Raw genomic sequence first — 21,670 nt, forward strand, 5'->3', positions numbered from 1 at the left:
TTTATTTTGTGCCTTTTTGCCATTTTCAGACACTCCTCTTGTGTGCAGTCGGAGCAGACTTCCTTGTTTCCTTGACAACCTTCTCTCTGGTCTTTTCTGTCTTGCTCTCAGTCCAAGCAGGAGGCGGGTGGATTTGGCTGTGACGTGGTGAGGGTGGAGGTGGAGGAGAGTCTGACCAAAGAACAGCTGCTGGAGACTTTTGTCAGCTGTGGTAGGTGCAGCCGCACATGTTACACAGAAAGGCCAGCGTGCACGATTGAACCAATTTAACCTAAACAACTGCACAGTGGAACTGCTTCAGAAAAATAGCTTATGAGTTTGTTTTGTCACCTTTAGTCAGTTGTGTTTGACATTGAGCTCTGGGACAAACACAGTGTACACAGACATGCACTGTGAACACGGACTCAGACCTGGTGCTGCTGTGGCACCAGCATGTTCCAGTGGCTATAGTCAAGATGGCCGACACACTGCACAAAAGCAACAAAGCATCTCTTCTGCATCTACTTGTGCTGAGTTCTTCACCACACATGAGGACATCAGTGGCCCAGGTCCGTTTTGGACTACTCAATGATAACCTCTGTCTGTGTTGTTGGGCCGTCCTGGGAAAAGTGGCTGCTCATAGAGTTCAGAAACTGACAGATGGAAAAGTGGATCAGAAGTCTTGGTTGTGGAAATAACTGCTACATCAAGATACTGGGAAGAAGACCTGGAATGATTGTCCAGCCTCTGATTAGAGAGGAACATTATGGATTCCATTCAGACTGCAGAAAAGTGGACCCGTGCCAGGATCCTGGTGGGGTCCTGGAGTTTCGACTGTGTGCTTTGTGGATTTAACAAAGGCCTGTGACCAGGATCCTCAAGGTGGTTTGTGTGGATGCGCCTGATGTGCAGGATGTTCTCAAACAGCCATTTCATCCATTTCGTAAAATAGATGTGTGACGTTGTCAGCGAGGTCAACCAGCTACCCATCTTAAATCCGATTTGCAGCGTTCATATTCAGGATAAAACCTATCCAGTTTAAGCAGGATTCAGCCCAATCCCACTTGAGCTGGATTGCAAACCCCAGTCTGAATGTGCCACCTCCAGCCAGAGGGTAGGAGACTCTCTTTTTGTTTGTGTGTGTGGGGGGGGGGCACCCACAATGCTAAGTGGGTGCTGTAGTTGTTCAGCTGGGATTGGAGTTAGGCACCAGTGATCTTCCCTGCTCATGATGCGCTGCAGGGATTTGTGGGTGGAGGATGAACCGTGTCCAAAGCAAATGGTAAATAAATAGTAAATGGACTGCATTTATATTGCGCTTTTCCATCTGCATCAGACCCTCAAAGCACTTTACACATCAAATGCCTCATATTCACCCTGATGTGAGGCTGCTCCCATGCAAGGTGCCCATGACACACCAGGAGCAACTAGGGGATTAAGGGCCTTGCCCAAGGGCCTTTAGTGTTTTTCCGGTCAGGCTGGGATTTGAACCGAGAATCCTCTTGTCTGAAGCCCAACACTTAATCACTAGACCATCACCTCCCCTATAAAGCACACAGTGATTACAGCTGGTTGGGGCGTTCTCAGTGGTGCCTTGTGTTGTTGGTCCATGAGGTGTCAAAATTCAACCTCTGTGAATACTTTCCAGATGCACTGTATGTGCACCCTCACACATTTGGTGCTGCTCACCCTCTCTGCAGCAGTACTGTTGATGGTCAGGGGAGGTTGCTGTGTGTCTGCTCACCAATAGTTGACAACAACCTCCTTTGTCTTCTCCAAATTAAGAAAGAGATTATTATTGCTGAGGTTTGGCTCATCATTGTTGGTGATGAGACCACCACAGTCCTGCATAGGCGGTGCCAAGGGGGCGCTAGGGGGTGCTAGAGCTCCCCCTGGATGTGTCATAGCACCCCTATAACACCCCCAAGAAAATAATTCCTTATTTATTATTTTAATTTCATTTCATCCCGTTTTTAAGGCCTTGTCTACACTGAAACTGATTTCTGCCATACAGTCTTTTTCTTTGTCTTTTTCAAAAAATGTTCCATTCAATAAATATCTTCATTGTCACAGATGCAGTGAAACCACGTGAAAATGCTGTAGTACATATGCCAGGCCTGTATGTAGCGCTGTAACGCTTCCACAAAATATGGAGAAGACGACATGGGGCTAATGTAGCAATGAAAGCTAATACTTTAGAAGCCGGCTCATGGATTAAATAAAGTTTTTTAATCTGACCTGTTGCCAGAATTCATCATCACAGATGAAAACTGTTGTGCACATGACACCCTTGTTTTGGAATATGACGTCTGGAAATGCGTTAATTAATTTGAGGTTTAAAGAAGCCCCTCAGCGTCTCTCTGCTCTGGGTGAGTTTTTCAGACTGAGCATGACACACTCTCACGTGCGCTACTCTGAGCAGCGTGTGAGCATGAGGACGGCAGCACTTTGTCCCACCACCAAGAAAACAACAATAATAAAAATATGCTACATTAGACTGTTTAATGACACTGTTAACAACATATTACAGAGGCGGAGGGATTACGTCATCCTTTCAGTTTTCCACAGTAAGACACTTCTGGCATTTCCAAATTTTTGTGATTCGATAAATATTCTGCTCATAAAAGAAAATAAACATTCATCAACAAAACTGATTGTTTTACACAAAATGAGTGTAGCGTGACTTTCAATAATGTCATGATAATAATAATAATAAGGCACCTTTCATTAAAAAAAATCTGTGCTACAGGAAAAAATAAAACCAAGGATAAATAAGAGAATAAAAACATATAATCTTAAGATTAAAAACAGTCACCAGTATGTAAACCAAAATAAAATAATAAAGTACAAAGTAAAAGATACAACAGGTTCAAATTAGTGAGACCTGTGATAGGCCTGTCTAAACAAGTATGTCTAGAGACTTATTTCAAGTCTGTGGAGCCCTCTGGTGGTAGAGGAGGGAGTTCCAAATACGAGGGGCAGCTGAACAGAAGGACCTGTCTCCCATGTTGTGAAGTTTGGTACGAGGGAGACGGGGAAGATTACTGTTGTGTGAATGGGATGGTGTGTGGGGAGTGAGGAGGTCTTTGAGGTGAGTGGGGGGCATTTACCATGGATGCATTGGTGGGTGATGAGAGCAATCTTAAAATGGATTCTGTAGGTGATGTGGAGCCCGTGAAGGTTATGGAGTATAGGTGTAATGTGCTCCTGTTTACATACTCTCATCAGAATTCTAGCTGCACTGTTTTGAATGTATTGGAGCCTTTGAAGGTTTTTTCCAGAGATCCCAAAAGAGCAGGGAGTTATAGTAGTCAAGCCTAGAGGAGACAAAGGCATGGACGAGTTTTTCAGCATCAATGATGACGCCGTACTGCAGTGAGTGTAGTTTCAAGTTGTTGAAATGGTTCAGTTTTTGCTGTCCAAATATCCATGAGTGGAACTGAAAGGAAGTGAAGTCTGTGTGGCCTAAAGCACTACCTGAGGAACAGCAGTAGGCACAGACAAACCAGTGACCCCTTGTCACTCCTGGCAATTATTGTTTTGCTCTTAACCACAACTGGCGCATTGTGCTGTTCTGAAGACATCAATGGTATGTGAAAGATTTTCTCTCTGCCTCCTGTTGGCATTTTTTCCCTGAGGCCATAGGCTACATGTGTAGGTCTGTGAATATTTGTATGGAACAGCAGCTTAGGTTTGTGTGTGTGTGTGTGTGTGTGTGTGTGTGTGTGTGTGTGTGTGTGTGTGTGTGTGTGTGTGTGTGTGTGTGTGTGTGTGTGTGTGTGATTTTGGTCATTCTATATGTCATTATGACTGTCACAGATGAGAATGTGGCTATGAGTACGCATGCCCGTGAATGAGGCAGAGGTTTAGCAGAGAGCCATCACAACACATGAACCCATAGCACTCATAAAAATGCCAAGCTCCCCCATAGAACCTGCAGAAAAATATTTCTGGAGCTGCCGCTGCAGTCCTGTCATCTTGAGTATCTTCTCTTTTTCCGTCAGGGTTCCTGGTGCCAGCAGTAGGGTCACATGTTGCAGCGCGAGACGTTCATAATGGTCACTGTGTGGTTCTGCTGCTTGAAGGACTGGAGAAGACATCTTCTCTGTCTGGCTTGCTGGGTGACTTGTGCCACAGTTTGGACAACAGGTGCTCAGCCGCTCCCCTGCTCCTGCACAGCGGTACGTTTCCCTGCAGTCTTGCTCTGGGCTTCAGTCCAACTGATCCCTGATAAAAATGTAGAGTTCATGTTTTCATTGTGGAGTATTCAGAGGGTTTGATTATTCTGATTATTCTTACAATGACAGATGCCACACATGCAGTAATCAAAAGACTAATTAATTAACAACATTCACAAAACTGAAAGAAACCAGAGAAACACTCTTTTGAGAGCAAGAGCCATCAATTGAATGAAACTCTGAACTCAGCTACAGTCCGTCATGCAGGACACAGTCAGGTCCATAAGTAAGTATAGTGATAGTTTTTGTGATTTTGCTTCTGTCCACACAATTGTTATGCTTTTGTAATGTAGACTTTAAGCTTTAATTCAGTGGGGTTAACAAAAATACCATTCATTAATTGTCTATACCTCCTTAATCCAAATAAGGGTCATAGGGTGCTGGAGCCTATCCCAGCAGACAGGCTGAGAGGCAGGCTACACCCTAGACTGGATGCCAGTCTGCCACAGGGCCACATATAGACAGAGAAACTCAGACTCACTTTCATGCACACCTATGATCAATTTAGAGTCACCAGGGGCCTCATGTACAAAGACTTGCGTGGATTTCCTACTGAAATATGGCGTACGCCAAAACCCTGAAACTGGCGTAAGCACAAAAATATTCAGAAGTATCAAAGTGTGCGTAGGCATGAATTCACACACACTGGGCGTCATGTATCAACGTTGCGCACTTGTGGCGTAAATTTACGGTGTAAATTTGAAGTACACCAAAGTTGCCGTGACATGTATCAAGCAGTGCGCACCTGCCCATTTCCGGCGTACGCCCGACGTGACCTTGATAAATGCGGCGGGTGAAAACAATCGTAATTATAATGAACACGTCCATAAATATTCAGACTCCGCATCAGACACACCCTCATTTTACGACATGGAAGCCAGGAAGACGGCAAAAAAAAGAACTCCACCAATCACGACGCGTGCCAATAGAGCGTCAAAAGCAGCCGTCGTATTAATTGTTTTGTAGTATAATCAAAAAAGTGTTACAGTGGTCCCTTGTTTATCGTGGGAGTTACGTTCTAAAAAATAGCCCGCAATAAGCCAAGTCTGCGAAGTAGCTAGTCAGCGTTATTTTTTACAATTATTATAGACATTTTAAAGCTGTGAAACCCCTGTAAAACCACTTTATACACTTTTCTCAATCAGGCATGAACATTTTCTCACTTTTCTCTCATGTGTAAACACTCTCAAAGTTTAAACTTTTGTAGAGAAATAAGACCAACCTGTTTTCAGGCCCAAACATTTGTTTGAGAAATAAAAATATAACGTTTTCCTATAAATAATTATGATGGCTTTTAGAACTAACAAATTTAATTTTAACGATCAATGTACGAGGTTGGACACATAAGAAATTATTAATAGTGACTGACCAGTATTTCACAGTTCCTCTGATCGCGCCTCTTCATCCTGACGCCGCGCCTTTTTCCACTGAGTCACACCTCACTGCAGGTGTCTTTTTCCGAGTGAAGAACACAGTTATGGTAGTTGTTGGCGCTCTTTTTTCTTCTGGGCGAGAAGATTCTTATAAACAGACACGCAGACCACAATGCACTGTAAAAAAAAAAAGCTTGCAAAATTGGACTAAAAAAATCCGCGAAACTGCGAGGCCGCGAAAGGTGAACTGCGTTATAGCGAGAGACCACTGTATTCTCGTTTCACATGTCAGTAATTCTTGACATGTGGATATTTGCTAGCTCAGTTAATAAGACACGCCCAATTTTTCAGATTTCTTTATTTTTAAAATGTATTTATTTATTTTATTGTAACAAACGAATGGAGAAGACAAAACCTGATTGCAGCACGGGCGAAGGGAATGACAACACTACAGTTGTAATTATCAATTCCATTGTCTAAAATGATCACACCACATAAAGTTAAGCTCAGCGCTGCTCGAAGCGGGGCATGCTCTCAGCAGCTGTGGGTGGTCTTTAAACCGTCTGGATCACTCCTTAATCTGTGTAATCCCCATAAGGGGGGTGGACCAGTGCTCACACAAAGCCTGCTCACAGGCGAATGACGCAACCAACAGGCGTGAAAAAACTCACGCATGTGCACGAAGGTTCAAGCTTGGCTGATGCAATCACACGTGATTCAAATCCATATGGTTTTTGAAAAAAATAAAAAGGTTGGATACTTTTCTCACAGACCTCATGTGTGTGTATATATATATATATATATATATATATATATATATATATATATATATATACACACAGTGAGGAAAATAAGTATTTGAACACCCTGCGGTTTTGCAAGTTCTCCCACTTAGAAATCATGGAGGGGTCTGAAATTTTCATCTTAGGTGCATGCCCACCGTGAGAGACATAATCTAAAAAGAAACATCCGGAAATCACAATGTATGATTTTTTAATAATTTATTTGTATGTTACTGCTGCAAATAAGTATTTGAACACCTACTAACTGGCAAGAATTCTGGCTCACACAGACCTGTTAATTTTTCTTTAAGAAGCCCTCTTATTCTGAACTCTTTACCTGTATTAATTGCACCTGTTTGAACTTGTTACCTGTATAAAAGACACCTGTTCACACACTCAATCAATCACACTCCAACCTGTCCACCATAGCCAAGACCAAAGAGCTGTCTAAGGACAGCGGGGACAAAACTGTAGACCTGCACAAGGCTGGGATGGACTACAGGACAACAGGCAAGCAGCTTGGTAGAAGACAACAACTGTTAATGATTATTTATTAGAAAGTGGAAGAAACACAAGATGACTGTCAATCCCCTCGGTCTGGGATTCCATGCAAGATCTCGCTTTGTGGGGTAAGGATGATTCTGAGAAAGCTCAGAACTACACAAGAGGACCTGGTCAATGACCTGAAGAGAGCTGGGACCACAGTCACAAAGATTACATTAGTAACACATGATGATGTCATGGTTTAAAATCCTGCAGGGCAGCAAGGTCCCCCTGCTCAAGCCAGCACATGTCCAGGCCTGTTTGAAGTTCACCAGTGAACATCTGGATGATCCAGAAGAGACATGGGAGAAGGTCATGTGGTCAGATGAGACCAGAATAGAGTTTTTGGAATCAACTCCACTTACCATGTTTACAGGATGAGAACAACCCCAAGAAAACCATCCCAACCGTGAAGCATGGGGGTGGAAACATCATACTCTGGGGGTGCTCTTCTGCAAAGGGGACAGGATGACTGCACCGTATTGAAGGGAGGATGGATGGGGTCATGTATTGCGAGATTTTGGCAAACAACCTCCTTCCCTCTGTAAGAGCACTGAAGATGGATCATGGCTGGGTCTTCCAGCATGACAATGACCCCAAACACACAGCCAGGCAACTAAGGAGGGGCTCTGTAAGAAGCATTTCAAGGTCCTGGAGTGGCCTGGACAGTCTCCAGACCTGAACTTAATAGAAAATCTTTGGAGGTAGCTGAAACTCCAAACCTGAAAGATTTGGAGAAGATCTGTATGGAGGAGTGGACCAAAATCCCTGCTGCAGTGTGTGAAAACTTGGTCAAGAACTACAGGAAACGTTTGACCTCTGTAATTGCAAACAAAGGCTACTGTACCAAACATTAACATTGATTTTCACAGGTGTTCAAATACTTATTTGCCACAGTAACATACAAATAAATTATTAAAAAATCATACATTGTGATTTCTGGAATATATTTTTAGATTGTCTCTTACAGTGGACATGCACCTAAGATGAAAATTTCAGACACCTCCATGATTTCTAAGTGGGAGAACTTGCAAAATCGCAGGGTGTTCAAATACTTATATTCCTCACTGTGTATATATAGATATAGATATATATAGATATAGTTTTAGGCACAATATACAAAGAGTTTAATGCTGCTGTCTATGTGCAGTGGTTAAAGTGCAGCCTCATCAGAGCACCTCAGTGCATTTCTCCTGTTGTGAAACTTTACCCATAATGCACTGCAGCATGTGTGGTCCAAACACTAAAACCTTCAAAATTAGTGCATTACTTTAAAACTAAAACATATAGCTGATATTTTCACTTTATAAAGTGCCAGACGTGACATTAATTTAAATAACTTGTTTGGAATTAGTTTGGTTAAAATTTTAACCATAAGTTAAAACTGTATGCCTGGTGATGACTTGTGTGATATGCCAGTGAGTCAGTATGGTGTAAACAGAAATGATCTTTTTTGCCTTCTCTTGCTTCCTTTCTCTCCTGTAATCAGCTCTTGTCTGTTTACAGAGGATAGAGCTGTCTGTCTGCTAGGAAACATTTAACAGGCACGTACTAAAATCGGTGACTTCAGACTTCACAAATGTTTTTAACTGTTAAGGTTTACGAGGTCTGTTAGAAAAGTATCCAACCTTTTTATTTTTTTTCATAAACCATATGGATTTGAATCACGTGTGATTGCATCAGCCAAGCTTGAACCTTCGTGCACATACGTGAGTTTTTTCACACCTGTCGGTTGCGTCATTAGCCTGTGAGCAGGCTTTGTGTGAGCAGTGGTCCACCCCTCTCATCGGATTTTTATTGCGAATAAATGTCTGAACGATTTGGAGCTTTGCTGCATCAATTTTTTCCAGAAACTGTGAGAGATCTCCAGGTGGACACCATTCGGAAAATTCACATCGCTTTCAGGGACGATTTTATGGGGATTACACAGATTAAGTAGTGCTTCAGCCGATTTAAAGACCGCCCACAGCTGCTGAGAGCGCTCCGAGTGCCGATCGACAGGCTGAATCAACCAGATCATTTCCAACGTGAAGGCTTTGTTGATCCGGGACGTCGTCTGACTTACACAAAAATGGCAGGAGACATGGACATCAGTACTTTTTCGGCACATTCCACTGTTACAGGAGTTTTTTTCATGGAAAGAGAAACGGAGGGATGCGCCACAGAGCCGTTAAATGGACTGCATTTATATAGCGCTTTTCCATCTGCATCAGACGCTCAAAGCACTTTACAATTATGCCTCACATTCACCCCTATGTCAGGGTGCTGCCATACAAGGCGCTCACTACACACCGGGAGCAATAGGGGATTAAAGGCCTTGCCCACGGGCCCTTAGTGATTTTCCAGTCAGGCGAGGATTTGAACCCAGGATCTTCTGGTCTCAAGCCCAACACCTTAACCACTTTCCATGACAAAAACTCCTGTAACAGTGGAATGTGCCGTTCATTTCCAAACTGTACGCTGTGTTTTATCCGGGACGTCGTCTGACTAGCACAGGAAATGCGGAAGACGTGGACATCAGCACTTTTTCGGCACATTGAGACAGATGTGCGGAGGAATTCCGCGCGTCGCGGCAGTGCCGCATGTTACAAAGCAACGCTGTGATGAAGCCTCACAGGACATGTTCTGGCATGTCCAGGCTCATCCACAATTTCTCGGATAGTCACACGACTGAAAAGCCACCAAAAGGCGTCTGAAAGCCATCTGAAAGCCGTCCTGTGAGACCAACACGGAGGTGGTTTTGTGCCACGCCATGAACAGTACGGTGGCGCATCCCTCTGCTTCTCTTTCCATGAAAAAAAACTCCTGTATCAGTGGAATGTGCCGAAAAAGTACTGATGTCTACGTCTCCTGCCATTTTTGTTTAAGTCAGACGACGTTCCGGATCAGCAAAGCCTTCACGTTGGAAATTATCTGGTTGATTCAGCCTGTCGATCGGTGTTCCAGGCACGTCTATCTGGAAGGAGACCCCGGGTAAGACCCAGGACAAGGTGGAGAGATTATGTCTCCACACTGGCCTGGGAACGCCTTGGGATCCCTCAAGCAGAGGTGGTCAGTGTGGCCCCAAGTCTGGGGTCCCCTGCTAGAGCTGTTGCCCCAGCAACCCCATCCCGGATGAGCAGTTGAAGATTAACACTAATAGGATTAATGGATAAATATTGCACATTAGGTTATTATTGAGTGATAAATATTGCCCAGTTGATTTTGGTTGTGAACAGTCTATTACTCTGAGTGGCAGTGGCAGGTGGCAGTGTTCATGGCAGTCCATATCCCATAATCCTTTGCATGCCAGAGAGTTGCTGCAGGCTCTTATTAACCTAATGAAAAGCATAAAAATGTACATTTTGGTTGTATAATGGTCATTTCTCTGTGTGTTTAGACCGTAGCAACTGGCCAGTACTGAAGAGACCCTGAAAACTTTTAATAAACCTGAGCTTCTGGCATGTTTACATAAAACAAACACAATAACGTCTATAAACCCAGAGAATATAAATATATATATATATATATATATATATATATATATATATATAATATATATACGAGGTCTGTGAGAAAAGTATCAGACCTTTTTATTTTTTATTTTTTTCAAAAACCATATGGATTTGAATCACATGTGATTGCATCAGCCAAGCTTGAACCTTCGTGCGCATGCGTGAGTTTTTTCACGCCTGTTGGTTGCGTCATTCGCCTGTGAGCAGGCTTTGTGTGAGCACTGGTCCACCCCTCTCGTTGTTTTTTTATTGCGAATAAATGTCTGAATGATTTGGAGCTTTGCTGCATCAATTTTTTTCCAGAAACTGTGAGAGACCTCCAGGTGGACACCGTTCGGAAAATTAATATGGCTTTCTGGGACGATTTTATGGGGATTACACAGATTAAGGAGTGATCCAGATGGTTTAAAGACCGCCCACAGCTGCTGAGAGCATGCCCCGCTCCGAGCACCGATCAACAGGCTCAAACCCCGCTGAAACAACCAGATAATTTCCAACGTGAAGGCTTTGTTGATCCGGGACGTCGTCTGACTTTCACAAAAAGGCAGAAGGCGTGGACATCACTTTTTTGGCACATTCCACTGTTACAGGAGTTTTTTTTCATGGAAAGAAAAGCGGAGGGAGGCGTGAAAAAACTCACGCATGCGCACAAAGGTTCAAGCTTGGCTGATCCATATGGTTTTTGAAAAAAATAAAAAGGTCGGATACTTTTCTAACAGACCTCCTATGTGCTATGTCTGCAAAAATATGTTAGCGGTCTAAAAAGTATTGGACGTAAATTTATCAGAAGCTAATTGGTCCACTGACTGTTTTCAAAGTTATCTGAAAAGCTAATCTGATAATGAAAACATTAGCTTCGATAATTAGCAGTTAGCGGATTAGCTGAACTCAGTCAATAATCATTACTCTTTCTACTGTAGACACAGGGGGGGGCAGTAATGACTGATTTTGTTGTGTTCTAATGAAGTGTCTCAATTGTAAATACTTTTTACACGCATCTACTGAGTGATTCTGCAGCTGAAGGCTAAAAGGCTAAGCTAACGGAAAAATCTTCAGCAGTCGACTACGTCAGATTTCATTCTCACCTCAGACTAATTTACGGAAGCTCCGTTGCTCAAACTGCATCTGTATATCCAAAAGTGAAGGATTTCAGATAGTGTGTCTGCTCTGTAACACTGGCTGCTGTGTCTCACTCTGCCCAATGTCGCGGTCTGATCAGTCCCCCTGTCTGATTAGTTCCCCCTCAGCTCCGCGTTACTCCAAAAAGTCCCAGCAGGGTGATGTCCGTCACTTGTTCTTATGCTTTTTTCTCTTAATATTGTGGTTATGACGAGCAGACTGTTTTGCTTTTTCCTGGCGTGAAACCAAGATGGTGATTGTCCTGCTTGTTCAGTGGGCCCTCAAAAAGCCAGATAGTGACATAGAAATCCCCTGCCGAGTCCAATGTGTTGAACGTGCCCAACTCAAGGGGAGGCATCAAAATGATCAAATAACACTTTCAGTGTGAAAGACCCTTAAATTGAGTCCATTGATGGAAGTTCACTCCTGATCATGTTTTCAGCTGTTTTCATGACTCTCTGGGGAGCCTTCCTCTCTGCCTGAGTGGTATTGCTGTACCAACACTGAGATGTCGGTGGTGAGAATGCTCTCCACCAGGCCTGTGTAGGCTTGTGTGAAGGAATGGCAGCTCCGTCCAGCCTTCCTGAGCTGTCTGATGAAATGCAGCTGCTTCTGATTTTTTTTGTCACAGTGGCTGCAGTGTTTGCAGACCAGCTCAGATCAGATGACACATGAAGGCAGAGGAACGTGGCTGCCCACTCTCACTACTTCAGTGCCCCTAATGGTGATGGGGTGAGGGGTTTTCCTCTTGAAGTCTATGATGATTTCTGTTGTCTTTCCTACTTTGAGGATGAGGTCATTTTCCTCTCAAGTATGCTGTCGACCATCGCCTGTACCCAGTCTTTTCTGCACCCTTGATGAGGCAGAGGATGGTTATGTAGTTAGTGTATTTGATGTCAACTATGCTGTCCATATTGGATACACAGACGTAAGTGTATAAGGTGAAGAGTTTGGGGCTGAGGCAGCAGCCGTGAGGTGATCCGGTACTGATTGTGAGCTCAGCCGAAACCCTTCCTCCCATCCATACAACTGCGATCTATCTGTGGGAAATCCAGAACCCAGTAGCAGTTGTGCATGGATGTTTTCCAGGAAGTGGATATGTGACCATTTTTGTAGCATTGTTTAACCAAGTGACAGACAGCCTGACATAAAATTCAGCCAGTTTGATTGGAAATCTGATAGGGACTGTTTTAGGCACTGCCGGTTAAAAAAAAAAATTCTTCCCAACCTGTTATCAGGAAGTGGTGTTTTTGGCTTGTTTAAAAACCCAGTTTTTGAGCTGTGTTGACTGTGCTAATCCTGTAACTGCTGTATTCAATCTCAACGTGTTGTGAGAACATTACAATTTTCACTGCAGTTATCCACACACTCAAATGTTTTTTATCAATAATTGATTTAACAGCAAACAGATAACGTTACAGCAGTGCACACCTTATTATTGCTATTGGCCCAGTCACACGGCACACGATGATTCCTGAACGAAGGTTTAAAAAAAGGTTTAAAAAAGTCACAATTTGTTGAGAAAAGTTGGACGAACGAGTTTTATCACTGAATAGCCTGCGAATCAAGAGCACAAAAGGGACGAAAGGGAAATGATACCAAACCAAAGCTAACATTGGTCTCCACGCTTTATACGAAACAAGCCTGGAGCCACTGCTGGAGCAGTGTGTGTCTGCATCTCTGAGTTCCAGGACTCAGTGCTGGGACGGAGCTCATAGCGCCTGAGTCCTGGAGAAACTGCAAAAAGAAGCTGTGGAGATCTGTGTGCACGTCGGCGGGTCCACCTGCTCTGGTTCCTTGTCCACAACAAAAGAGGGTTCATCTCCTTCATCATCAGAATCCACACTGTCTGATGACATGCTGCACACGCCATCTTGCTCCAATTAAAAAAAAAATGCTGGTGTGCCGCCGTGGTCACTGCTGTATCGCTGTATTACGTTATTAAGCCATATATAGATTTATAACAGAAAACTGTCAAAAGGGGGAATACGAGGTCTGTCAATAAAGTAACGGTCCTTTTTATTTTTTTCAAAAACTATATGGTTTTCATTCATATGTTTTTACGTCAGACATGCTTGAACCCTCGTGCGCATGCGTGAGTTTTTCCACGCGTGTTGGTTACGTCATTCGCCTGTGAGCACGCCTTGGGAAGGAGTGGTCCCGCCCCCTCATCAGATTTTCATTGTCTGGAAATGGCTGAATGAAAAGGTCTTTTTTTCCATCAGAATTTTTTCAGAAGCTGTTAGAAACTGGCACCTGGAAACCATTCGAAAAATTTATCTGGCTTTCTGTGAAAATTTTACGGGCTTCACGGAAAATAAGGTCTGTTACTACAGCTTTAAGGACCCCTTTAAGGACCCTCAGCGTGCCGCGCTCCGAGCTGCGACGACGCGGCACAAGCCACCGGACCATTTCTAAACGGATGGCTCTGTGGATACGAGACCGTCGTGTGCTCTTTCTCTGGTTATCACAAGAGCTGGACATCAGCCATTTTCCGGCAGATTTCACTTTTAACAAGAGATTTTGTCATGGAAAGCCGCGTGGAGTCTTCACGCGTAAAGACCGATTCGCTTTGGAAGCGAGACAGCGGAACACCTCCATTTCGGCGTGTCAGAGGACAAGTTTGGACATGTCCAGCTGTCCACAATTTCTCTGATACTTACTGGACTGGTAAGCATTGAAAGCCGAGATAGGCATGTCCAAACTTGTCCTGTTTAAAGAATTTATTTGTAAATTATGGTGGAAAATAAGTATTTGGTCAGTAACAAAAGTTCAACTCAATACTTTGTAACATAATCTTTGTTGGCAATGACAGAGGTCAAACGTTTCTTCTAAGTCTTCACCAGGTTTGCACACACTGTAGCTGGTATTTTGGCCCATTCCTCCATGCACATGTCCTCTGGAGAAGTGATGCTTTTGGGGCTGTCGCTGGGCAACATGGACTTTCAACTCCCTCAACAAATTTTCTATGGGGTTGACATTTGGAGACTGTCTTGGCCACTCCAGGACCTTGAAATGCTTTTTACAGAGCCACTCTTTCGTTGCCCAAGCGGTGTGTTTGGGATAATTGTCATGCTGGAAGACCCAGCCACATTGCATCTTCAATACTCTCACTGATGGAAGGAGGTTTTGGTTTAAAATCTCATGATACATGGCCACGTTCATTCTTCCCTTAAAACAGATTAGTCGTCCTGTCCCCTTTGCAGAAAAACAGCCCCAAAGCATGATGTTTCCACCCCCATGCTTCACAGTAGATATGGTGTTCTTGGAATGCAACTGAGCATTCTTCTTCCTCCAAACACGACGAGTTGAGTTTTTACCAAAAAGTTCTATTTTGGTTTCATCTGACCACATGATATTCTCCCAATCCTCTTCTGGATCAGCCATGTGCTCTCTGGCAAACTTCAGAAGGGCCTAGACACGTACTAGCTTAAGCACGGGGACAGGCCTGGCACTGCAGGATTTGTGTCCCTCTCTGTAGGTCCTTCATCAGGTCCCTCTGTGTAGTTCTGGGATTTTTGTTCACCATTTTCATGATCATTTTGACCTCACAGGATGAGATCTTGCATGGTGCCCCAGATCGAGGGAGATTATCAATGGTCTTGTATGTCTTCCATTTTCTTTCAGTTGCTCCCACAGTCGATTTATTCACACCACCCTGCTTGACTATTGTAGATTCACTGTTTTCTCATTTTGTCTCTCACAGTTGAAGTGTATCTATGTCGAAATTTACAGACCTCTCATCTTTCTAAGTAGGAGAACTTGCACAATCAGGAATTGTCTAAATACTTCTTTGTCCCACTGTAATTGTATCCACACAAAAGATTAATTCTGTGCTACATAAGGTGCCTGAGCCCATTGAAGCTGACTCCCCACCGAGATAAAAAAAAAAATCCAAGCAAACAGGCTGAGTTTGCCCTGTAATTTTCAACGGTAAATGAACGCAGCGGCACCAGCAGCACTCAGAGGTTTCTGTACTGTGTGAAAACATTCAGCTGGTGGAACGAAGTCAAACTAAATGTTAATGTTACAAAAACTAAGCAAACAATTAAAAAACGCCAAGAACGAAAGCAAAAGGAAATACGGACAAACTCACGTTTTCATTACCCTTCGTTTAAATTTTTTGACAGTTTAAAAATCCTGATGAAGCGCCAGCTGCAGGAACGAAGCTGAAAGTCCAGATTTGTTGTTTCGTTAGGGCTTCATTGCCTTTCGTTAAGTGCCATGTGACTGGGCCATACGTTAGCCTAATGTTAGTGCTGTCTTCTTGTAATGATAATAGATATTAGCAAACCTATTGCATTACCGCCACCTATTGGACAGGTGTGTGTGGCAGCAGACTAATGCCGCGTTCACATCAGACAACACGCGATGCCACAAATTCGGGTCCCTCGCCTGGCGATGGACGTGCCACCATCGTCCGGTGTGTCGCTCTGCTTTCGCTGAGAAAATTCACCCCAATGCATCATCAAATAGGCTGAGCTTCCATTCCGCCCACTCCCAGTTGTCAGTCAAGTCAACATGCCTGACCTTGATCACACAGAGCGAGTTGCTATGCTCTATTTGTTGAGGAAAGCTGACAAACGTTGCCAGCAGCGCCGTCCCTGGGTTCACTACATCCTCATGAGACGTTCCCAACTCGGGGAGTTTCATTATTTGCTGCAGGGGCTGTGTCTGGATGACGCCTGCTTTCAGTGGTACTTCCGCCTCTCAAGGACCCAGTTTGAGGACCTCCTGTCCTGTTCGTGCGCGCACATGTAAACAGTTTAAAAAAAAAACTGCTGCCGCTACTGCTGCGGTGCTGCTGCTTGCTCTCCCCTCAAACTCTGTCATAATTGTGTTAGAAACCAGTCACTATTTGTTTTATTATTCATCTGTGTAGTTAATAAAATTATCTTCACGGATGATTCGTTCGCATGCACACATGGAAAAAAAAAACCTGGCTGCTGCTCACTCGCCCCTCAGACTCTGTCATAATTGTGTTATAAACCAGTCACCATTTGTTTTATTATACATCTGTGTAGTTAATAAATAAAATAATCTTCACGTTCATTTGTTCGCGCGCGCACGTAAAAAAAAAAAAAAAAACAGACTGCTGCCGCTGCTGCGGTGCTGCTGCTCGCTCTCTCCTCAAACTCTGTCATAATTGTGAAATAATGGACAAAAGGGACATAAGCCCTGCTCACAGGCTGGCTGCCAGAGACAGGACATACCCACATCAAGTATAATATCCAGACATCTGCACGTCACTACGTATCTAGTCCCCGATTGGTCGACGCGACAAGATGAAAAAGTTCACATTTTTCAACTTGGGGAGGAGGGCAACATGACGCGATATCGCGCCACAGACTCAACAATCGCTCAAAATCGCTTAATTCGTGTCCATCGCGTCGCATTGCGTGGTTTGGACTTTTGTGGCGCCACAACGCGTCCTTCCATAGGGATTACATGGCAACCTGTTGCCGCCGTCGCTCACATGGCGTCTGGTGTGAACACGGCATAACAAAGCAACAAAATAAATGTCCTGCATTGAACATGTTATTTAAGTAAAACAGCAAAAAGTATTCGCATCAAAATATACTTAAAGTACAAAAGTCAAATTACTGGTTATGTGGTATGGCCCATTTCAGAATAATGCAGTCCATCCAGAAAGTATTCACAGTGCTTCACTTTTTTCCACATTTTGTAATGTTATAGCCTTATTCCAAAATGGACTAAATTGATGGTTTTGTTTCTCATGGTGTGGGAGTCCTTCAGGTGTCTTTTGATGAATTCCAGGTGGGCTGCCATGTGCCTTTTGCAACCCCAGTTCCAATGACGTTGGGACGTTGTGTTAAATGTAAATGAAAACAGAATTTTTTTGTGCAAATATTTGCTCATTTTGAAATGGATGCCTGCAACACATTTCAAAAAAGCTGGGATAGGGGCAACAAAAGACTCGGATGAACAGGTTCATTGGAAACAGGTGAGTGTCATGATTGGGTATAAAAGGAGCATCTCCAAAAGGCTCAGCCGTTCACAAGCAAAGATGGGGGGAGGATCACCACTTTGTGAACAGCTGCATGAAAAAATAGTCCAGACCACGGTGCGCCGGGTGTGCACATTCAATACTGAGTCAGCCGCCCTGTTTTCTGATGCTGTTCATGAAACGTATAGAAACAACTCAGATAACGCAACTCCCGATGAACTCCTTTCTTATTTTAATGTTGCGTGCACAAAGGCTTTGGACTCTGTGGCTCCTTTACGGCTGAAGCACTTAAAGCCCACGGCACAGCCTTGGCTAAACGAGCATACTCGTGAACTCAGGCGCTCTTGTAGGCGCGCTGAGCGACAATGGAAAAAAGATCATCTTCACGTTTCCTTGCAAATACTGAGGGACAGACTGTCTGAGTATCAGAGAGCAGCTAAAGCTGCTAAAACTAGATTCATGTCAGATCTTGTGTCCTCAAACTGTCATAAACCTCAAGTGCTTTTTAATACTCTGAATTCGCTCACAAATCCTCGTGCGAGCAATATTGCTGTGCCTTTGGCCAGCTTTTGTGAAGATTTTCTCTTATTTCAGAGATTAAATCTCTGATCTTAGATCATGTCCTGTATCTGAGGTGGAGTCAGCAGATCCATCCATGTGTCATGCTGTTGTTGATTGTTTTAATCCTGTATCTATTTGTGAGCTGACTAAAATTGTTAATCATCTTAAGTCTTCTTCCTGCACTTTGGACATTGTTCCAGGTCATTTGTTTAAAGATGTTTATCAGTGTATTGGTCCATACATTGCTGAACTTGTGAACGCTTCTCTATCAAGTGGCTGTTTTCCATCAGCTCTTAAACATGCTGTTGTCCAGCCGCTCATCAAAAAGAACAATCTTGACCCAAATGTGTTGTCCAACTATAGACCGATCTCTAAATTGCCATTTGTGTCTAAAGTCTTAGAGAAAGCTGTTTATGACCAATTGCAGGCTTATCTGGATCTTAATGAAATAGGGGAGACGTTTCAATCTGGTTTTAAATTAAGACACAGTACTGAAACAGCCCTTTTAAAAGTTTTCAATGACCTTCTTTTAACTGTTGATGCTGGGAACTCTGCGGTTCTTCTGCTTTTAGATTTATCTGCAGCCTTTGACACAGTGGACCACAGTGTCCTTGTGACTCGCCTCGAGATGCACATAGATATTAAGGGTTCAGCGCTGAATTGGTTTCGGTCCTATCTTTCCAACAGACGTTTTTCTGTTAATGTAGGACAGTACTCTTCCTCTGTGTCTCCTCTTAAATATGGCGTGCCCCAGGGCTCAATTTTATCACCACTTCTCTTTGCTTTGTACATGATCCCTCTTGGGTCTGTTTTTAAAAAGCACAAAGTCTGTTTTCATTCTTTTGCAGACATTCAGATTTACCTTCCTGTAATTTTGTGTGATACCCATGCTACTGTAAAAATACTACAGGACTGTCTAAATGATGTACAAGTCTGGATGAGAGCTAATTTTCTGAATCTTAATAAAAATAAAACTGAGATTTTAGTGTTCGGGCAAAGTAACCCTCTACAAGGACAAGACAGTGTTATTGGTCCTCTGTCCACTTTTTGCCGCCCTTTTGTAAAAAATCTAGGGGTGATAGTTGACCCATTGTTCAGATTTGATAAACACATCAGCTCTGTCATCAGGGCCAGCTTCTTTCAGCTGAGGACTCTTTCCAAGATTAAATCTTATTTTGCTCGAGTTGATTTTGAAAGAGCTATCCATGCATTTATAACGTCACGTCTGGATTATTGTAATGCTCTCTATGTTGGGCTGGACCAGTGCTCCCTACAGCACCTGCAGAGTGTACAGAATGCTGCAGCCCACCTTTTGACTAAAACAAAGAAGCATGAGCACATCACCCCTGTGCTCTGCACCTGACACTGGCTCCCTGTCGGCTTTCGTGTTAAATATAAAGTTTTGCTGATTGTTTTTAAGTGTCTGCACTGTATAGGCCTGATGTATCTGAGTGAGCGCTTGCAGCCGTACACTCCACGTAGGGCTCTGAGGTCAGCTGACCAGCTTCTCCTGGCTGTTCCTAAAGCCAGGCTTAAATCCAGAGGTGATAGAGCCTTTTCTGTGGCAGCACCACGACTCTGGAACGATCTTCCGCTGACTGTCAGGTCCTCAGAGTCTGTGGGACAGTTTAAGTCCAGACTGAAAACTCATCTCTTCTCCCTGGCTTTCAACACTGGCTAAGTGGTGTATGCTTTGCTCTGCTATTTTGCTCTGTGTTTTTAGATTATTTATTTATTTATTAATTTTATTCTTTTCCTTTAATATTTTACACTTCTGTATTGCTATTATTGTGAAGCACTTTGGTCAGCTGCAGCTGTGTTTTAAATGTGCTATATAAATAAATTTGAATTTGAGTTTAAGAACAATGTTTCTCAATGTTCAGTTGCAAGGAATTTAGGGATTCCATCATCTACAGTCCATAATATAATCAGAAGATTCAGAGAATCTGGAGAACATAAGCGGCAAGGCTGAAAACCAACATTGCATGTCCGTTACCTTCGATCCGTCAGCCGGCACTGCATTAAAAACCGACATCATTGTGTAAAGGATCTTACCACGTGGGCTCAGGAACACTTCAGAAAACCATTGTCAGTTGACACATTTCGTCGCTACATCTACAAGTGCAAGTTAAAACTCTACTATGAAAAGTGAAAGCAATACATCAGCAACATCCAGAAACGCCGCCACCTTCTCTGGGCCGAGCTCATTTGAAATGGACGGATGCAAAGTGGAAAAGTGTGCTGTGGTCTGATGAGTCCACATTTCTAATTGTTTTTGGAAATCATAGACGTTGTGTCTTCCGAACAAAAGAGGAAAAAGACCATCCAGATTGTCACCAGCGCAGAGTTCAAAAGCCAGCATCTGTGATGGTATGGGGGTGTGTTAGTGCCCATGGCATGGGCAACTTACACATGGCACCAACAATGCTGAAAGGTACATCCAGGTTTTGGAGCAACACATGCTCTCATCCAAGCAATGTCTTTTTCAGCAATGTCCCTGCAGCGTGGCTTCGTAGTAAAAGAGTGCGGGTACTAGACTGGCCTGCCTGCAGTCCAGACCTGTTGCCCATTGAAAATGTGTGGCGTATTATGAAGCGCAAAATACGACAACGGAGACCCCGGACTGTTGAACAGCTAAAGTCATACATCAAGCATGAATGGGAAAGAATTCCACCTACATAGCTTCAACAATTAGTGTTCTCAGTTCCCAAACGCTTATTGAGTGTTGTTAGAAGGAAAGGTGATGTAACACAGTGGTAAACATACCACTGTCCCAGCTTTTTTGAAACATGTTGCAGGCATCCATTTCACTCAACAAAAATATAAACGCAACACTTTTGGTTTTGCTCCCATTTTGTATGAGATGAACTCAAAGATCTAAAACTTTTTCCACATACACAATATCACCATTTCCCTCAAATATTGTTCACAAACCAGTCTAAATATGTGATAGTGAGCACTTCTCCTTTGCTGAGATAATCCATCCCACCTCACAGGTGTGCCATATCAAGATGCTGATTAGACACCATGATTAGTGCACAGGTGTGCCTTAGACTGCCCACAATAAAAGGCCACTCTGAAAGGTGCAGTTTTATCACACAGCACAATGCCACAGATGTCGCAAGATTTGAGGGAGCGTGCAACTGGCATGCTGACAGCAGGAATGTCAACCAGAGCTGTTGCTCGTGTATTGAATGTTCATTTCTCTACCATAAGCCGTCTCCAAAGGCGTTTCAGAGAATTTGGCAGTACATCCAACCAGCCTCACAACCGCAGACCACATGTAACCACACCAGCCCAGGACCTCTACATCCAGCATGTTCACCTCCAAGATCGTCTGAGACCAGCCACTCGGACAGCTGCTGAAACAATCGGTTTGCATAACCAAAGAATTTCTGCACAAACTGTCAGAAACTGTCTCAGGGAAGCTCATCTGCATGCTCGTCGTCCTCATCGGGGTCTCGACCTGACTCCAGTTCGTTGTCGTAACCGACTTGAGTGGGCAAATGCTCACATTCGCTGGCGTTTGGCACGTTGGAGAGGTGTTCTCTTCACGGATGATGCGAAGGAGATGTGTTGCACTGCATGAGGCAAATGGTGGTCACACCAGATA

At 43.5% G+C, this 21,670-nt stretch overlaps 1 protein-coding gene across 1 annotated transcript in view; it reads left to right on the top strand.

The window, feature by feature from the left end:
* cttnbp2 (cortactin binding protein 2) overlaps positions 1–21,670 on the top strand; it is a 420,592-nt gene that overhangs the window by 352,581 nt on the left and 46,341 nt on the right. Inside the window, exons 14-15 of the mRNA XM_034175732.1 lie at positions 112–211; positions 3,984–4,160. Of these exons, the coding sequence (XP_034031623.1) occupies positions 112–211; positions 3,984–4,160 (277 nt within the window). The remainder of the gene's footprint in view (positions 1–111; positions 212–3,983; positions 4,161–21,670) is intronic.

Source organism: Thalassophryne amazonica, chromosome 8 (assembly GCF_902500255.1).
Source record: "Thalassophryne amazonica chromosome 8, fThaAma1.1, whole genome shotgun sequence".
Classification (NCBI taxonomy): domain Eukaryota; kingdom Metazoa; phylum Chordata; class Actinopteri; order Batrachoidiformes; family Batrachoididae; genus Thalassophryne; species Thalassophryne amazonica.